Source organism: Coniophora puteana, assembly GCF_000271625.1.
Source record: "Coniophora puteana RWD-64-598 SS2 unplaced genomic scaffold CONPUscaffold_22, whole genome shotgun sequence".
In the NCBI taxonomy this organism is placed as follows: Eukaryota; Fungi; Basidiomycota; class Agaricomycetes; order Boletales; family Coniophoraceae; genus Coniophora; species Coniophora puteana.
In genome coordinates, this window is record NW_006913074.1 from 354458 (window position 1) to 369483 (window position 15026).

Sequence of the window (15026 nt, forward strand, 5' to 3'; positions counted from 1 at the left end):
GTGACGGCTGCGTAGGAGCCTGGTGTCCGCACGCCTCGACGGCAACACTACCGACAACTCGGATGATGGCGGCGGCAGCAACCCTGCACCGGCTCCGCCGAAGAATCTTCAGGCGGTGGGCGGTTCAGGGGGTCGCGTAGATCTGTGTATCGAGTAGACCAGTCCACTCGCTGTGTAGGAATACATGAATGCCATCGCGATTGCAGTGATTTTTACGTCCCTTATTGCGTGATAATCATTATGTTCTGCCATTAAAACTATTGGCTACGCGTTCAGGCCCACCTCTTCGCCTTAAAAACAATGTTCTTTTGACCATGAGAAAGTACATTGAGTCATCCGAAAACGTCCATAGTTGGATCTCGGCAAAGTCCATTACTCTCATGAAACACCTACATTATTACTATACACCAAAGACATGAATATTACATGAAAACCACTAACGTACGGGTGTGATTTAGGTACATGAGTTTCAGGTATCTCTGTCTTCGCAGTGATATTGACCATATGTGGGGTAAGCGTAGTAAGTTTTGCCATGATCTTGCTGAAGCTGAAGTCAAGAAGGAATCTTTGATCCACGCTACCCTTCGGTACCCTCAGAAAACCATCCTTCTGTACGTTCTCGGCCTCTACTTCGAGCAGTGTCCCCATCTCAGAGGAGACCCATGTTGTGAGTGACTCAATTGATTCACGAGGTTGTCCCGCTGACTTCCATGCATCAAGGAAAGCGGTGACATGTTCTGCTTTGGCATGCTGGAGGCGTTGAGGTGAGCCGGCTGCATCAATAAGGAACTCTCCAAAGGGAACACTGCCTGTGTCTAAGGTCTTCCAAGCCAACGCAATAGCGTTGCCTCGTCGCATCTCCCAGGCAAGTTGACGTGACTGTGAAATCCTGTCAGCCACTGGTGTATCCGGATTCATACTTGAGAGAGCATCCGATGGAGGGTGGGATAAGATTGGTGAGTGTTCAGGAGGATCAAGGCTGAAGGGAATAGGGGTGATTCCAGCGCTATGTCCCTCTAAGCTGTCCAATTGCGGAGGTGATGAGAGGGAGGATGACGGCTGTATGCCCCTTTTCAGGTGAAGCTGGTGACGCAGTCGACGTGATGGAGATTCATCTTCATGGTCTTGTGGGGGTATCCGCTGGTAGGCATGTCCTGTAGCCAGTGCTCTTGCAATGGATAGGACGGCATTGCAGCAATGCTTGGGTGAACTCGGTCACTCGGTGGCAGTACTTGTGTTGCGGTCAGCAATCTCTTGCGCGCACCTGTTCTATGGTGCTCTACCTTTCCTCCTTGCCTGCTGTCCCATGGCTCGCTCTCACAGCCAAAAGACATGCTCTCAACCCAATTCATCATGGAAACCTGTAGAACCACGCGCGCGCTCTCCTCGTGAACGAGCCACCCTCAAGGAGAAGATGGGACGTCTCCTCAAGGGCAAAACTCCCCGTGATTTTCAAGTTGAGCTTGCGGTTTCGCAAGAACAGCAGCAGGACGCGATTTGCCATCCAGCAACTGGTCTAGGCAAGACGTTTGTAGCAGCAGCACCATTCGCTTTGGAGCACAATGTCAACACAAAACGGATCGTGCTTATTGTGTCGCCGCTAATTTCATTGCAAGAGGAGATGATATGTATGTCATTCCCTCCCCTTGCAGCTTCGCTGTCTCAGATCTGAATTGACCACTGTTCAGGTCAAAACTTTCGAATATGAGTTCAATTTGACAGCAATTGCTGTCAACAGCACACGGGGAGGGCTCAGACGGGATACACTGCGAGTACGTGATGGGCTACTATTCTACCGACATTTAGATTTAGATGCTCATCGACATCCCCTCAACAACAGCAAATCGTTGATGGAGTGTATCGGGTTGTTCTTATCTCGCCAGAGCTTCTCCTTTCCCGTCGCTTTAGCTCACTTGTCCTCAAAAACTCCTCCTTCAAGTCACGCATTCATTCAGTCATCGTTGATGAGGCTCATTGCGTATCACACTGGGGGGCGAGCTTTCATAAGGCGTACGCAAGGATTGGGTCAGTGCGAGTACTTCTACCCAAATATACCCCCTTTGTTGCTGTTCAAGCTACCCTAACGCGAAGAGTGCTCCGCGATCTCAAAGAGAAGCTTCAACTTACACGTCGCTCTGACCTCGTTTTCCTCAATATGGGCAATGATCGTACCAACGTCTCGCTGGCCGTCCGTGCTATCCAAAATGCGATCAACTCTTTCTTCGACCTCGACTTCACCGTTTCCAGTGATGCCCAGTCCGCTGAGGATGTCCCGAAAACCTGGATTCACACCGATAACATTAAGGAGGGTGGTCTTATCTGCGACTACTTGCGTAGTAAGCGGCTGCGCGAGATGGGTATTGATCCAGCGATAATCCGTGAATATAGTGCGGCACTCACATCAGAGTATCGTACTTCTGCCATGGATCAGTTTCGAAGTGGGAAGATTCGTATCTTGATCTGCACCGATGCAGCAGGAATGGTGAGTCTCCCTCAAACATCGCAACAAGATGGAGCTGATGCGATGACTTAGGGGTGCAACATTCCCGATATGGACATCGTCGTGCAATGGAGGCTTCCCCAGAAGCTCTCGTCCTTTGTTCAACGTGCTGGTCGTGCTGCTAGAGGACAAGGGAGGGTGGGACTGGCTGTGCTCTTATGCGAGCCATTTGTCTATTCTATAGACCTTGCTGCTCTTGCGTCCGAGTCGGAGAAGGCGGCATCGAGGAAAGCAGCACGATCGCACCTCATCAAGTCGAAAGCACCCGGTCAGGACTCGGAGGGAAGTCTCCTCGAGTCTATCGCAAAAACAGCCTCGCGATAATACGCCATCGCGCACGGACGTAATCGAGGTGGGCATGGCACGGACGATACATTGCGGGAGATGGATGAGCCAGACGCCAACCCCGAGTCCGTGGACGAAGGACTTATCCACTTTGCACAGACAACCAAATGCCGTCGGCGGGTTCTTACGGAAGTCTTTGATAATCCTCCCTCAGGTATGCCACTATACTCGTCGTGTACACTAACAATGGTTCTCATCTCGAGCCCAGTGCCTACTGTCGCATGCTGCGACATCTGCAACCCCGAGCTCCTTGATCGAACACGACCATTGCCCAAGCAGACAAATGTACGGGCTCCCCGAGTCAAGAAGGGTGAGGTGCAGCCCGAGATTGTTCAAGCCGTCAAGGCATGGCAGCGACGTGTGCGGGAAACCATGCCCAAGCACTCTCTACTCACGGCCGGCTCCCTGCTCTCAATGTCTGCTATCACCACTCTCGCTTTAATCACCCCACTCACAGCATAGACGATCGGCCACGTCCTCAAGCCGAAGTGGTCACGCTGGGATCAACACGGGCAAGACCTCACTCAGGTGCTCCTCGACGCGGATGCAGAGGTGGCTCAAGCCCAGCCAACAGCCTGACCCCACCCCAGTGGTGAGCGAACCCGGACCACCAGCGTCAGCGATGCGGGCCGCCTCCACCGCCCACTCTCGACGCTCTACTAGTCCATTTGCTCCACGTAAGCGCCGGAGAGCTGTCAATGCCACCCCTTCTTCCACGTCCTATCCACCACGCGTCGACAACCCAGTTTCACCTGAACCCCTCTGTCAGCCCCTTTTCCTTGTTACTAGCAAAGCTCTCATCTCGTTCAACACCCGTTTCCATACCCGTTCCTGGCCCCCAACCTGCCCTCCTTCTCTCGGTTTGCAGCACCCGCGCCTCCAGCACCTCCTAGTCAGCTCGCACTCCCGCCTTCTGTATCTTCCGTACACCCGGCCGTGCACTCGGCCGCACGCTACATGCACCCTCCTAGCGTACAGCCAACATCTTCATTTGGCAACCATCCCTCCTATGCACCAACCTCATACACGCTGTTTTACCCGGCTCAGGATCAAACCTTGCCAGCCTCACAGCACCCAACTAGACACGCCCAGCATGTATCTATTCCCACTCACCAACCTCACGCTTCGCTCTCGTCTCCGCAGCCTCGTTACCCTTCCCACTATACTCCCAACGCTTTTGGATAGAGGTATGCACATTCACTTCTCAGCCAGTTTTGGTCACCTCGAGCCCACTTTTCATACACTTCGCCTGTTATCTCAAATCCTAGCTCATTGATCACTCGGTATATGGTATGCATAGTTTTGTTACGATACGAGGACAAGGGAGGGAGCTATGGATGATTTTGTATTTCAGGCATCGAAATTTGACTAAGTCCAAACGTTGAGATCGCGTTGCCCCTGCGAACAGCCGACAAGTGTGCCCAGCCGCTCCTGGCGGAGCTCTCCCTCATATGAGGTTTGACGTCGCGTACGTGACATATGTCAACGATTTCGCCCTCCGATGTCAACGTTAGCTCCGCCAGAGCGACTGGTCCGAGCACAGGAACATGAAACCAATCTGATAACTATTCCGGCTTATTTTCAGGATATAAAACCTCCCGTTTGTCTACACAGCGTCGTCTCCTACGACGTTTGGTGCTTTTGCGAGTTGAGGTATTATCGGAGCCACGCTTCTTCTCGTTGGGCGGCTGGGCTGGTTGCCCTGCCCCAGCATCCATGTCACTGTGGATGTGGAGAGTAGCCCGAGGAATCTTGTACTTCGAACGAGCCACCTCTGCTAATCTAAAGAGTTCGTCTCCCTTCAGCATCGCGTTGTATGTCTCACTCCTGGGGACCTGGATGCAATTTTCGCAAACATGAGCATGACGATATCACCGGGCAATCACCGGGTGGCCATTAACGGGATAGCAAATCTGACAACTAACCTCTGCTGTCATCGGTACGGCCGCACTCGGAAATCGGGATGTCACTCCTTGATTGGTATCGCTGCCCATATCTGTCTCGCGTATTTCACCCGGCTCAAGCTATTCCTTCATTTGAACATGGCAGACCAATGACACCGATTTAACACTGACCTCCATGGAGACATCGGCATCTTGAATGATAGGTGGGATGATGGCTGCTATGATGGCCTTGGACCACTCGCTGGCCTCCGGGATCGCCCTTCCAATGGGCTTCAACCGATACCCAAATCCACAGCTGTCAACGGGCTCAATCCGGGATTCTTGATACACCTTCCAGTCGACTGGGTCCAAAAGAGGGTCAACGCTGGAGACAGATGGATTCTCAGGCAAGCTAGCCTTACCTATGTCCTCGATATTCTTCACTCCAGATGAGACGGACTCAGACGTGACACCGTATTGCTGCTCAGCCTTCCTTCTGATGCCATCGTCGTGTTCGCTAGAGCACCATTTCGACCAGGGATTGATTTTGCACAGCCAATCCAACCACAGGTAGTAGTCAAATGCAGGCGACCGGCCGGAGCCTGAGTTCAGCATTTCCTCGAAGAACCTATCGCGCAATCTGTCCATGTAGAGAAAGGTCTGAATCAACCTGACAGTAATCAGCATTCCTTCGTGTCGGGCTTTCAGAAGCTTGGCGATGGTGAATTTGAGGAGTTCAAATTTGTAGCTGAATGCATGAAATGCTTTCGCATAGAATGCAGACACGGGCACCCGGTGCACCTCTTCCTTCTCAATGACTAACACTGCCTCCGGGATTGAGTTACGGTGCGATATGTAGCTTCCCTTCAGACCCAGAGAGACCAGCTCATCTTGCGTGACTGCCGTTACATCAAAAGGGATGGCTAGAGTTTCAGACATAGGCCAGAGAACCAGACAAGGATGATAGGATATCCTTTGCGAAGAGCTTGTCAGTATTTGTGCACGGGAAATGCAATAGAGGGTTTCGAAGAAGACGTTGTGTGGATGTGGTCGAGGGGCCCTATGAAAAACGACGAAGAGAAGCTGATAACGCAAAGTCGGGAAACGTCACTGCGGAACGCATCGCAGGTCACGCTGTCACAACTGATCAACGTAACCATGTGTACTGTGATTCACTGTAGTGTTGCCGCATTTGGCGAACTGGCCGGAACCAAGCCCACAAAACTTGTACTTGCACTCATTATCAGTCCGGATAACACACCACGTCGCCATGTAGAGGCTAAAAACCGCGAAGATCAACACATTGTTATTCGGTATTGTGGCAAGAAAGTGTACTCCAAGGAGGCGCTTTGGGCTGGTTTCACGAACCGCGGCAACACTAATTCACTGTCAGAACAGACGGACTTTTGTGTAACGTGCGTGACTTATTTCCCCTTTCCCCAATCTGATCAAGTCTAGGTTGTAGATATCCTATGTTTATGATATGCCTCGCACAAAATCGCTGAGTGAATGAAGCAAAGTGAGCGTGTGCTGTACTTGAGACTTGTTTTGGGCCACTCAGATCCGCTCACTCGCGCGCTTTGGGGGAAGTATCAAGACTTCGCAGACACGTACTCCATGAGATTGCGTGCCCATCTCATCACATACTTATGATCAGGTTAGGGGTGTAACGTAATGGGGCGCAGGAGATGAGGCCTGATACCGGGCTTTGGTAGCGCTGTGGTTGAACCGGGCATGTGACATGAATGTCGCTGCTGCTGACTCAGAGTATGGAGGACTGCATAGTATGTAGTGGCCAAATGTCTGAAACATCCGAGCTTGCGGGGGCAATAACGGGGTAGGTACAAAAGCGTAGGCTCGGTATGTTAAGATTCATCCGAGATCATACGCTCGATTTTGAGGTATAAGGGGCATATGAGCCATCAAGGTACTGTCAGGGTGTGACCCCTGGTGACCCGTATACTCCCCGTATATGAGGTCCGAGACTGCTCAGGTGAACACGTAACCAGGATTGATATCGCGCAGCTTCGGTAGGGATCAACGCTGCCGCTGTGCACGCACTGTCATTACAATGATCGCAATACAACAGGATCAACTAATAACAGGCGCATACAATGCAGGCAACACGTTGCCAGCGTATATTCTTGAGAACTACTACCAGTATCGATGATAGCGCGAGCAGCAGAGGCGCGCGAAGGTTTATGCGCCAGAGTGGGCGCGTCGGGCCTGGGACGGTTATTGTTGAAATCGGCGTGGAACTCTCCTACCTTCTTCGGCACGATGTTGATTCGGACCCGTGCAATCTGACGGTGTCCAGAACGCCCCGCCCCCGCCCGGCGCGGTGGGTGGGCACCGATATAACCGCAGTATGGGTGGTATCGTCACGGACCACCAGTGGCTACTGCCGCATGGCACAGGGATGTCGAGGATGTATCGCGGTGTCACTAGCGAGCGCGAGCGCGAGATTATAGCTGCGGAGCGGCAGCGTGAACGCAACCTCGAATATGGCCCCGTGCCCCTACAGAATCCGCCGCAGAGCAGCGCGCAGCGTCGACGCCGCGGGGCGTGCGAGAGTAGCTCAACTTGACGGAGTGCGACAAGATGCGTGATCGTCATCTAGGCTGGTATTAAGTGATCGGGAGATAGCGAGGGAGAGCAGAGGGAAATACGGAGGGAGGGGGAGAAGGATATGTAGCGCCCGCCACGCCAAGTACCAACACCCAGATCGCAATCGTGAGAGGGAGGAAGAAGGGGATGGCCCTAGCTCAGGCTGCACATCCACCATACCCCCCGAGATTGCCAATCAGCGTCCACACATAAATGAAGGCAGGGGTAAACGCACCCTTTGCCAATGCCCAAGCAACACCTTCCGATATGTTCCGTCCAGCCTAGTCTTGAGCAGTTCCAACCCAGCCTGTCTTTGAGGTTGATGTGTAAGACGGCGGCCACTGACTTGGGTAGATGTATGAATAGGAGCAGCGTGTCGATCACACACTCAGAGTGCGGAGTGTAGATTCTCGTCATACCCTTAAGGTCAGAGTGGCCAAGTATGTGCGACATTGATGTTAGCAGATGCTATGAGGAGGGCCAGTACTTACGGTGTATCCGAGCTCTAAGCCATCGCAATCATATCAGGGTGGCGAGCGCACAGTTTCATCTAATGTATATCTTCTTTTGAAGATACCAGCGCTTCCGGACATGTTTGATTTGAGAGGATATGAGAAGACTGTCGTCGTGAGCATTAGAAAAATAGCCACAGGTCAAAAGCGCTGCGCTGAGGCGGCGGTCGGAAGGACACGGGATCCAAAACTGAGCATAACTCAACCGACGCCGTCACAACTTCCTCTCTACAGAGCGCCGCCCCATCAGACGAGCGATGCGGAAGCGGACGGTGCGGAGCGATGAGACATGAGGAAGGTCCTGACCAATCATGGCGTTGTAGCAATGTGAGGGTCAACCCACCCTACAGGAGCGTGATGTATGTACATACACGTTGAGCTGACCCCACAACCGACGTAGTCGACACTTCTTCTCTAGCGAGGGCCGCTCACAAGTGTGAGCGACCCAGAAGTGGACATCGAGGGCAATCCGCAACGGTGGTGACGGGAAGAGGACAGGATGGGTTTGCCTCGTGTCGCTTCCGTCCATACTCACGGGTAATCGTTAATCAGGTTCCCACCTGCATTCGCGGTCACCAGGCTTTCCCACGCCTCCCGCGCGGGCGTCGCCGCAAATTCACCGTAGAATCACGCCGCGGTCCATTCTTACTGCTTTTTTGGCGTAATACGTAGATACTAATTACAGGACCTCTGTTCTTGTATATCAAGTCAGATAGTTTTTATCATCGCCCAAAATTTCCATTTCCTCATCGATCATCAGCTTGAATGCGTCTGCTTAACGTCATGTATGAACAGCGTGTCGTCTCCTGTCCAATAGTTTTGATCTGGAAGCGTCAGAGTGTATTCGCGGCGCTACTGGGATTGTGATTCCACTGTCATTGCGTCATTGCTATCATCCTGTTGATGTGCTGTGGTACGAAAATGATATTTCATTCCGATCCATTGCTGTCTACATGCCGAAGGGTAACGGAGGGTTGTCGTGGATTACACTGCCCACGGCGCCTTTCTGCTTATCTTCTGGAAATACTATCCACTTATCCCATTCCACCGCTGACGCCTCGCGGTCCTAAATTGTGAACGTCAGTTTCTGCAGTTGATGACGAGCTAAATTGCAACGAACATCTACGGATTGCGTTGTTTGTCCAGCCCCGCTCTCCGGATTCAACATCGTTGACTGGCCAGCCCAGCCCACCGGATCCAGTACCATTGACTGGCTATCCCAGCCCTCCGGATCCAATGTCGTTGACTGGCCAGCCCAGCCCTCCAGATCAGATAGCTGAGCAGGATGGATCTCCTCCATGGTCACTGAGTCAAACGCAAGTTGGACGTCATCAGTGTTCATTTGCTCAAGCGTTGGGTGATGTTCTCCGGTAGCGATTAACTCCTGAGCCGCAATCTTGACATATGGAAGTAAATCGTCAGACCAATCAGTATGCTTCACGATTCAATCCATAGCTGTGTAAACGCCATCCTCCCCATAGCTACTCACATTCTGACCGAAATGAGTTGAAGAATCTTCGAATATGGAATTAGATCTCCGGGACCGTTTTGAAGACGGACTTGTTTCATCATCCTAAATTGTGTACGTCAGTTTCCTAAACTGATGACAAGCCAGTTGTCAACGAACCGTAGACTGTGTCTCGGCAGAACTGGCCCTTGAATGCTTGTGCGTGCCTGCTGCTCCGCTGGAGCCGACTCCATCTGTTACTGTAATGCCAGCGTCAGCGGTGCGCCATGCGCCGCGCGTCATTGCCTGACCTGTCCTGCCTTCTGATACAACTGCTTGATTAAGACTGACATCCACCATGTCCACTGAGCCAGACACAGGATGGTCATCTTTGGGTGTAGCAGATAACCCCTGTACTGCAACCAAAAGGACAGAGAGCGCGTTCTTCGTGGCGACGTCACCATTTTCTGGCTGAGTCTCAATGAGATTTTCGATCGCCTCAGCATCCCGATAGTCGTCGATGTCAATGCCACATTTGTCTTGAAGATGGGAACGGATGTTGGACATTAAGCCCGACATCATAGTATTCCATCGACCGGAATAAGCGTTCAGGTTGCCAGAATCTGGGTCCGCTCTAGCCTTACCCTTCCGTTTCGTGCTGCTCGCGGTGTTGCTAGCGACGGTTAGACCTGACTGAGCGCTTTTTTGTGGAGCAGCCTCTCCGTCCTTATTGCTTGAAGTAAAACTTGTCTCCGCTTTCTGGATGATAAATTCGGAGATTTTGACTGCAACATCAGGTGGCGCTGTAATGGGATCCGGGCCCATGTAATCGACGTTCACGCCGGTGGAATCAAAGGTCGACGCAGCCTGATCCTCTTTCCATTGCTCCCAGTTGACTGTGGGGACAGAGGCATGATGAGGATCAGAGAAAAGTGGACATGGGCACAAGAAGGGAGTACGTGCGATGATTGAAGATATCCGGCGTCCGGCCACTCGTAACATACGTGAAATCCACCGTATGCATTTTGAGCAACTCCTTGCGCGCTTCCTCGTCAAATCGTTCCACAGTCACTTGTAACCACAGATGATAATCTAATGTCGGACAACGCCAGGATGGGTCACCCACACTCGTCGCTTTTGCTTGCTTTACAAACGCCGACCGGACGTCATCGAGATACTTCAAATGGCGATACAGGAACGTAACGCCAGGTTCATTGTCGACTTTCGGGTCCTTCTCCAGAATTGTCAAGGCATGCTTGAGGACCTCACATTCGTAGCTGACCATGTGGAGGACGCGTAGATACTTGTTGGGTACCGGGACGATGAGCTTGGATGATGGAGTGTTCATCAGGACTAGGGTTGATGCTGCCGCGTCGACGTAGCTCCGTTTGCGTATCAAGAGCTGTCTAGTAGTTGTATCGATTCCGGACGTAGACCAAGCAATAGGTGAAGTCATGGAAGCGATGAAAGATATGATCGTGGATGGCCGATGAGAGTGCGAAGACCCAGATGTATGGACGGTAGCTTCGTAGGGTTTGTGCTCGGCATCTATATGCGGAAATGAAAAGGTGGAGTTCGAAACGTTTCATGCGGCTTGACAAACGCTAGCAATGTTTTTCGTCGGAATAAAAGGCGAGAAGACTAAAGGATGGGCTGGAAGGCATTCCTGTGTAGCTGACTTACCCTTTGCCTCGTCACCAGTAGAGCTGTCATTTATCCGGAGTTAACCGTGCCGCTGAGCTTTTGCGGAATTCTGTGTATTGGCGGGGTCCCATCGGAGCCCGAAGCCAATCCTGCCGGAGACCGGCAGACCCTGAGCCACCCCAGCACCCCAGCCCCCAAGCCAGCTCCCACTGAAGCCCACAAAGGGCCCCACACCACCATGGCATATCAGATATTCCCTGAGGGCCCGGCTGAGGAAAAGAAACGCGCAATGTGCCCGTTACCCCTAGGGTCACTGGGATTGAGGGGGACACTACTTTTGCGTGTTGGCAGAGAAATTGGCCACGCGACAAAAACCATGTGACACCACGTGACTATCCAATGTTAACTATGATCCTAAGACTAGTTGCTATTGTTCAATCGAACGTTCCCTAGCACTGCTCGAATTCGTTGCACTGGACCGCTCGCTGTTCCCTCTGCACTTCCACCATTTCCCTGCCAAAGCTACCATGGACCCGATGGCGCTGGTCAACGTAAACAGCATATATTGTCTGCGGTATGGCCGTCCAGCCACTTCATGAATCGACGATATGGTTCTTGGGACATTGCCGTCGACCAACCATCGACTCATTGTGCTGTGAGCCATAATTGGCTTTCTGGTGTGCTACGTAGTGTCCTTCTCAATCTCCGTTATCGGCATGCGTGCTATCCTCGCTGATGAGCTTTCGACCGATATCGTGTTGGGAACTTGGGCCGTGATTGGCTTTGCTATCGTAATATCATTCTCTGAGACATCGCTACATCTACACCTCCTCAACACATATTCCCTACAAATAGATGTTGCTCGATGTATGTAATCATAATGTAACCCTGTATTCGACAATGCCGCCAAAGTCTGAGATCTGAAACTTGACCTTGCAATTGTTCTGGGATAAACGTTTACCACAAACATTCCCGCACACATAATTTTAGTGAATGACCGCCGGGCCTCTGCATCGATCGACGACATGACTCTGAATCGCAAGAACCAATACCGCTAACATCTGATCGATAAAGTCGCACAAGTTGGGCACCTCTCGTGCGCACTCTTGTGTTACACACTCCCGAAACAGTCTCGGGAAGGGGTGACGGGCATTGCCGTGCCACCACTTGGACGCCCCTACTCAATTTTAAGGCAACGAGCCCATAGGCTCTCGCATCAGGGAGATTTGGACCGCTCTCTGGCGGGAGACCAGCGGAGATTTAATGTTGGCAGGAAAGAAGCATCGAGAGCGGTCGGAGATCGGTTAGATAAGCCGGCACCCCGTAGCCGATCGAACACTCGTAGTGTCGCGTCGCGTTGCGCTCTGTACACGCCGTGGTCATGAAATATAATGATTTGCACCCTTTCCCTCCTGCGTTAACGTACAATATGCTACCCTGGATTCATCCTAACTACTACCAGCCGCCTCCACTGCTTCCACCACCTGTATTTCGGCCACCGCAATGGACAACACCCCCTGGATGGCTCTCTGAGGATATCAGACTAAGGGAGCTTTCGACGGCTTTGGTTGACACGTAAATGACAGCGCTTGATCTCCATATCTCTCAGCGCGGTTCTAGCTGCTCTCTGGAGGAGTCCTACATCAAAACTGGGCTGGAGCTGTTCTCGAAGGCGGGAAAGTCAGCTACAGATGTTTTGATTATGATTCTACAGGCGAAGTCTTAGTCAGCATATCTCGTGCCCTATCGTACTCTATTTCTAGGCGGCGGGGCGTCCGAATTTCTCTGGAACATGCTCGGAGATATTCCTCACTGGAAGAGAAAGATAAAGTGTAGGCTTGAGGACGATTCGATGCCGCATATACTTTCTATTATGGGGAAAGAAATGACGGCTGCATCTTCGAAGCTGTTCTGCAAGTCAACCAGGGAAACTATACTTACGATTGTCGAGATGTTTGACCTCACATGGCTTGCGCAAAGCGTTCGGAACCTCATGCCTACAACATGGACGCTTATCGAGTTATTAACCAAGGGTAAAAGGTCTCGGGAAGACGAGGCACTCCACAGCGATCTTTCGGCGGTATTCTCGAGGGTTTCTTGCCCTATATGCGTATATCTAACCTCGAGCTGAGCCTATCACTACAATCATCTGTCAAATCGCACATATGCACTCGCAGAGGAACATGCTGTTCCAGCAGCTGTATGGTCTCTGTCTTCTCAGTCTCAGCATATGCCGAAGAGAGCGATCGAAGTCATGGCTAAATGCGGTCTCTGCCCCTGCTGGACCACGCTCAAGGATCTCAACACTCATCTCTCTGGAAAACAGCTTGAACGGACTCAAGTCCTTCTATATGTCCGTGAAGACGACCCCACTTGGCTTACAACATGCCTCCCGGAGCTACTGGAGTGACGGGCAGAGGGGAACCTAACTTTAACTTACAAAGAGCATCACAAAAAGTAGGGAGATATTATACACGCTAAACGTGTCATAACTTACAGTACAATGATCATAATGCATATCACCAGAGTACAGGTCCAACTTTCATTACGGAAGACCTCGAAGTTTCATATTTTGAGCTTAGTTATGATACAGCATTATAGAGTGAGGCTAATATGATTGTGTACGACAGAGTAAGGTTGATACGATCGGGCATGATAGAAGGGCTGCAAAATGACATGGCACTACATGCAGAGTTCAAGTCTATAATGATACTCAAGTCATACAATGGATGATCAAGACGACAAGATTATATTATAATAGATGGTACCAATAGTACAGGACAAAGCTTCAGAATATAGTACGAGCTACTAGACATGGTCAAGTACACGCGTCAAGGTACAAGAAATGTAATTGCGAAGGGGAGATAACAATGACTCGAGCGTCGCATACCCTAGATATACATGGAAAAGGTTACAATTAACGAAAGTCAAAAACGAGGGCCATGTATACGCACCTATCAAATCAATGCTTGCTTTTAACCCCGGATTTGCTGGTGTTGTAGCTGCGGGCGTTTTTGCGGGGATCTTCGACGACGGTTTCTCCTTTGTCGGTGCCTGCTTCTGGGGCTTGGTGTTGAGCTGGCCGTGTGAGTGGGATGTGACAGAAGAAGCCGCACGAGAAGACGGAAGATGGCCAGGTGGACGCGCGGTCCCATGCATATACCTGAAATATATATATATAAGGCTACTTTTATGCCGTTAGCATATGTCCTGAGCCAATTAGAAGACGCGAAAGGTGCTTACCACCAGTCGCAGTAGGACAAGCAAGTGGGGGAAAGCGAATGCGAGGCGTCTGCATAATATACGTCAGTGAGCCTGCATTCCAATCTCTCTCTTCATCCTCGTCATCTTGTCACCCTAGCTTCTCTTGCATACTAACCTCTCTCTTCACCCTTGTCACCTCTAGATTCTCCCGTTGCCGTTGGCTTCCCTTCTCCCGAGACTCCCGAGGTGTCGTCAAAGTGGTGTATCTTCACACTCCGACACACCATGCTGGAACTTAGCTTCATCGACCCTAACACTGTAATCCGGAGTGCTCACAGAGGAAACAGAGGCAAGGGGAACTATGTCCAAGTGCTTGGCGTGTTCAAGCTAAGGGCCAACGATATCACGCGTTCAGCATCGTTGTAACGCGTCGGAATTGGTCCTGAAATGTGCGACCCAAGCCTCTGAGCACTTTGGGCCGGCACGAGCTCTGAAGACACGGTATTCTGTGTCGTCCGAATACCACCATTGGTGACATAACAAAGATGGCGCATAATACATTGTATTTAATGATGAATAATTACGACGCTCTATAATGTAGGTAGCTAACTTGACAAGACTCTTATATAATATATGAAATTATACCGTCCAAATCACTGGCCATCTACATTGAATACAACTCTTTGGGTGACCATCTATAGTTGGCTATAATACATAGCATTCCTACAGCGCGTGTCTATAATTCTCTGTCGGACTAAGTGTTATAATATAGTGCCCGAGTCCATCCTCATAATATTACCTTTCTTATCATCGGCCTCTATCGTAGCCCATAGTGGCGATCGTAAGTACGCTCACATCATAATACATATAATTTTTCCCCACTT

At 51.0% G+C, this 15026-nt stretch overlaps 4 protein-coding genes across 4 annotated transcripts; 2 read left to right on the forward strand and 2 right to left on the reverse strand.

Annotated features, from left to right (window-relative positions):
- Positions 1-1414: 1414 nt before the first annotated feature.
- CONPUDRAFT_94044 (P-loop containing nucleoside triphosphate hydrolase protein) lies at positions 1415-3441 on the forward strand (the record flags this gene model as incomplete). The annotated part of the gene is made up of 7 exons (XM_007777535.1): positions 1415-1632; positions 1667-1772; positions 1841-2482; positions 2534-2768; positions 2853-2999; positions 3054-3195; positions 3303-3441. The coding sequence occupies 7 exons, from the start codon at positions 1415-1417 to the stop codon at positions 3439-3441; spliced, it is 1629 nt and encodes a 542-aa protein (XP_007775725.1).
- A 692-nt stretch (positions 3442-4133) lies between these two features.
- CONPUDRAFT_170318 (uncharacterized protein) lies at positions 4134-5761 on the reverse strand. The gene is made up of 4 exons (XM_007777536.1): positions 5151-5761; positions 4921-5090; positions 4771-4869; positions 4134-4680 (listed from the first exon to the last, which is right to left on the reverse strand). The coding sequence occupies exons 1-4, from the start codon at positions 5665-5667 to the stop codon at positions 4411-4413; spliced, it is 1056 nt and encodes a 351-aa protein (XP_007775726.1). The 5' UTR covers positions 5668-5761; the 3' UTR covers positions 4134-4410.
- A 999-nt stretch (positions 5762-6760) lies between these two features.
- CONPUDRAFT_170319 (uncharacterized protein) lies at positions 6761-7498 on the forward strand. The gene is made up of 2 exons (XM_007777537.1): positions 6761-7010; positions 7046-7498. Exons 1-2 carry the CDS (start codon positions 6843-6845, stop codon positions 7313-7315), a joined length of 438 nt encoding a protein of 145 aa, XP_007775727.1. The 5' UTR covers positions 6761-6842; the 3' UTR covers positions 7316-7498.
- A 921-nt stretch (positions 7499-8419) lies between these two features.
- On the reverse strand, positions 8420-10750 carry CONPUDRAFT_78298 (uncharacterized protein; the record flags this gene model as incomplete). Its single annotated transcript, XM_007777538.1, has 6 exons — positions 8420-8542; positions 8836-8913; positions 8968-9243; positions 9337-9420; positions 9475-10190; positions 10288-10750. 6 exons carry the CDS (start codon positions 10748-10750, stop codon positions 8420-8422), a joined length of 1740 nt encoding a protein of 579 aa, XP_007775728.1.
- Positions 10751-15026: the final 4276 nt, after the last annotated feature.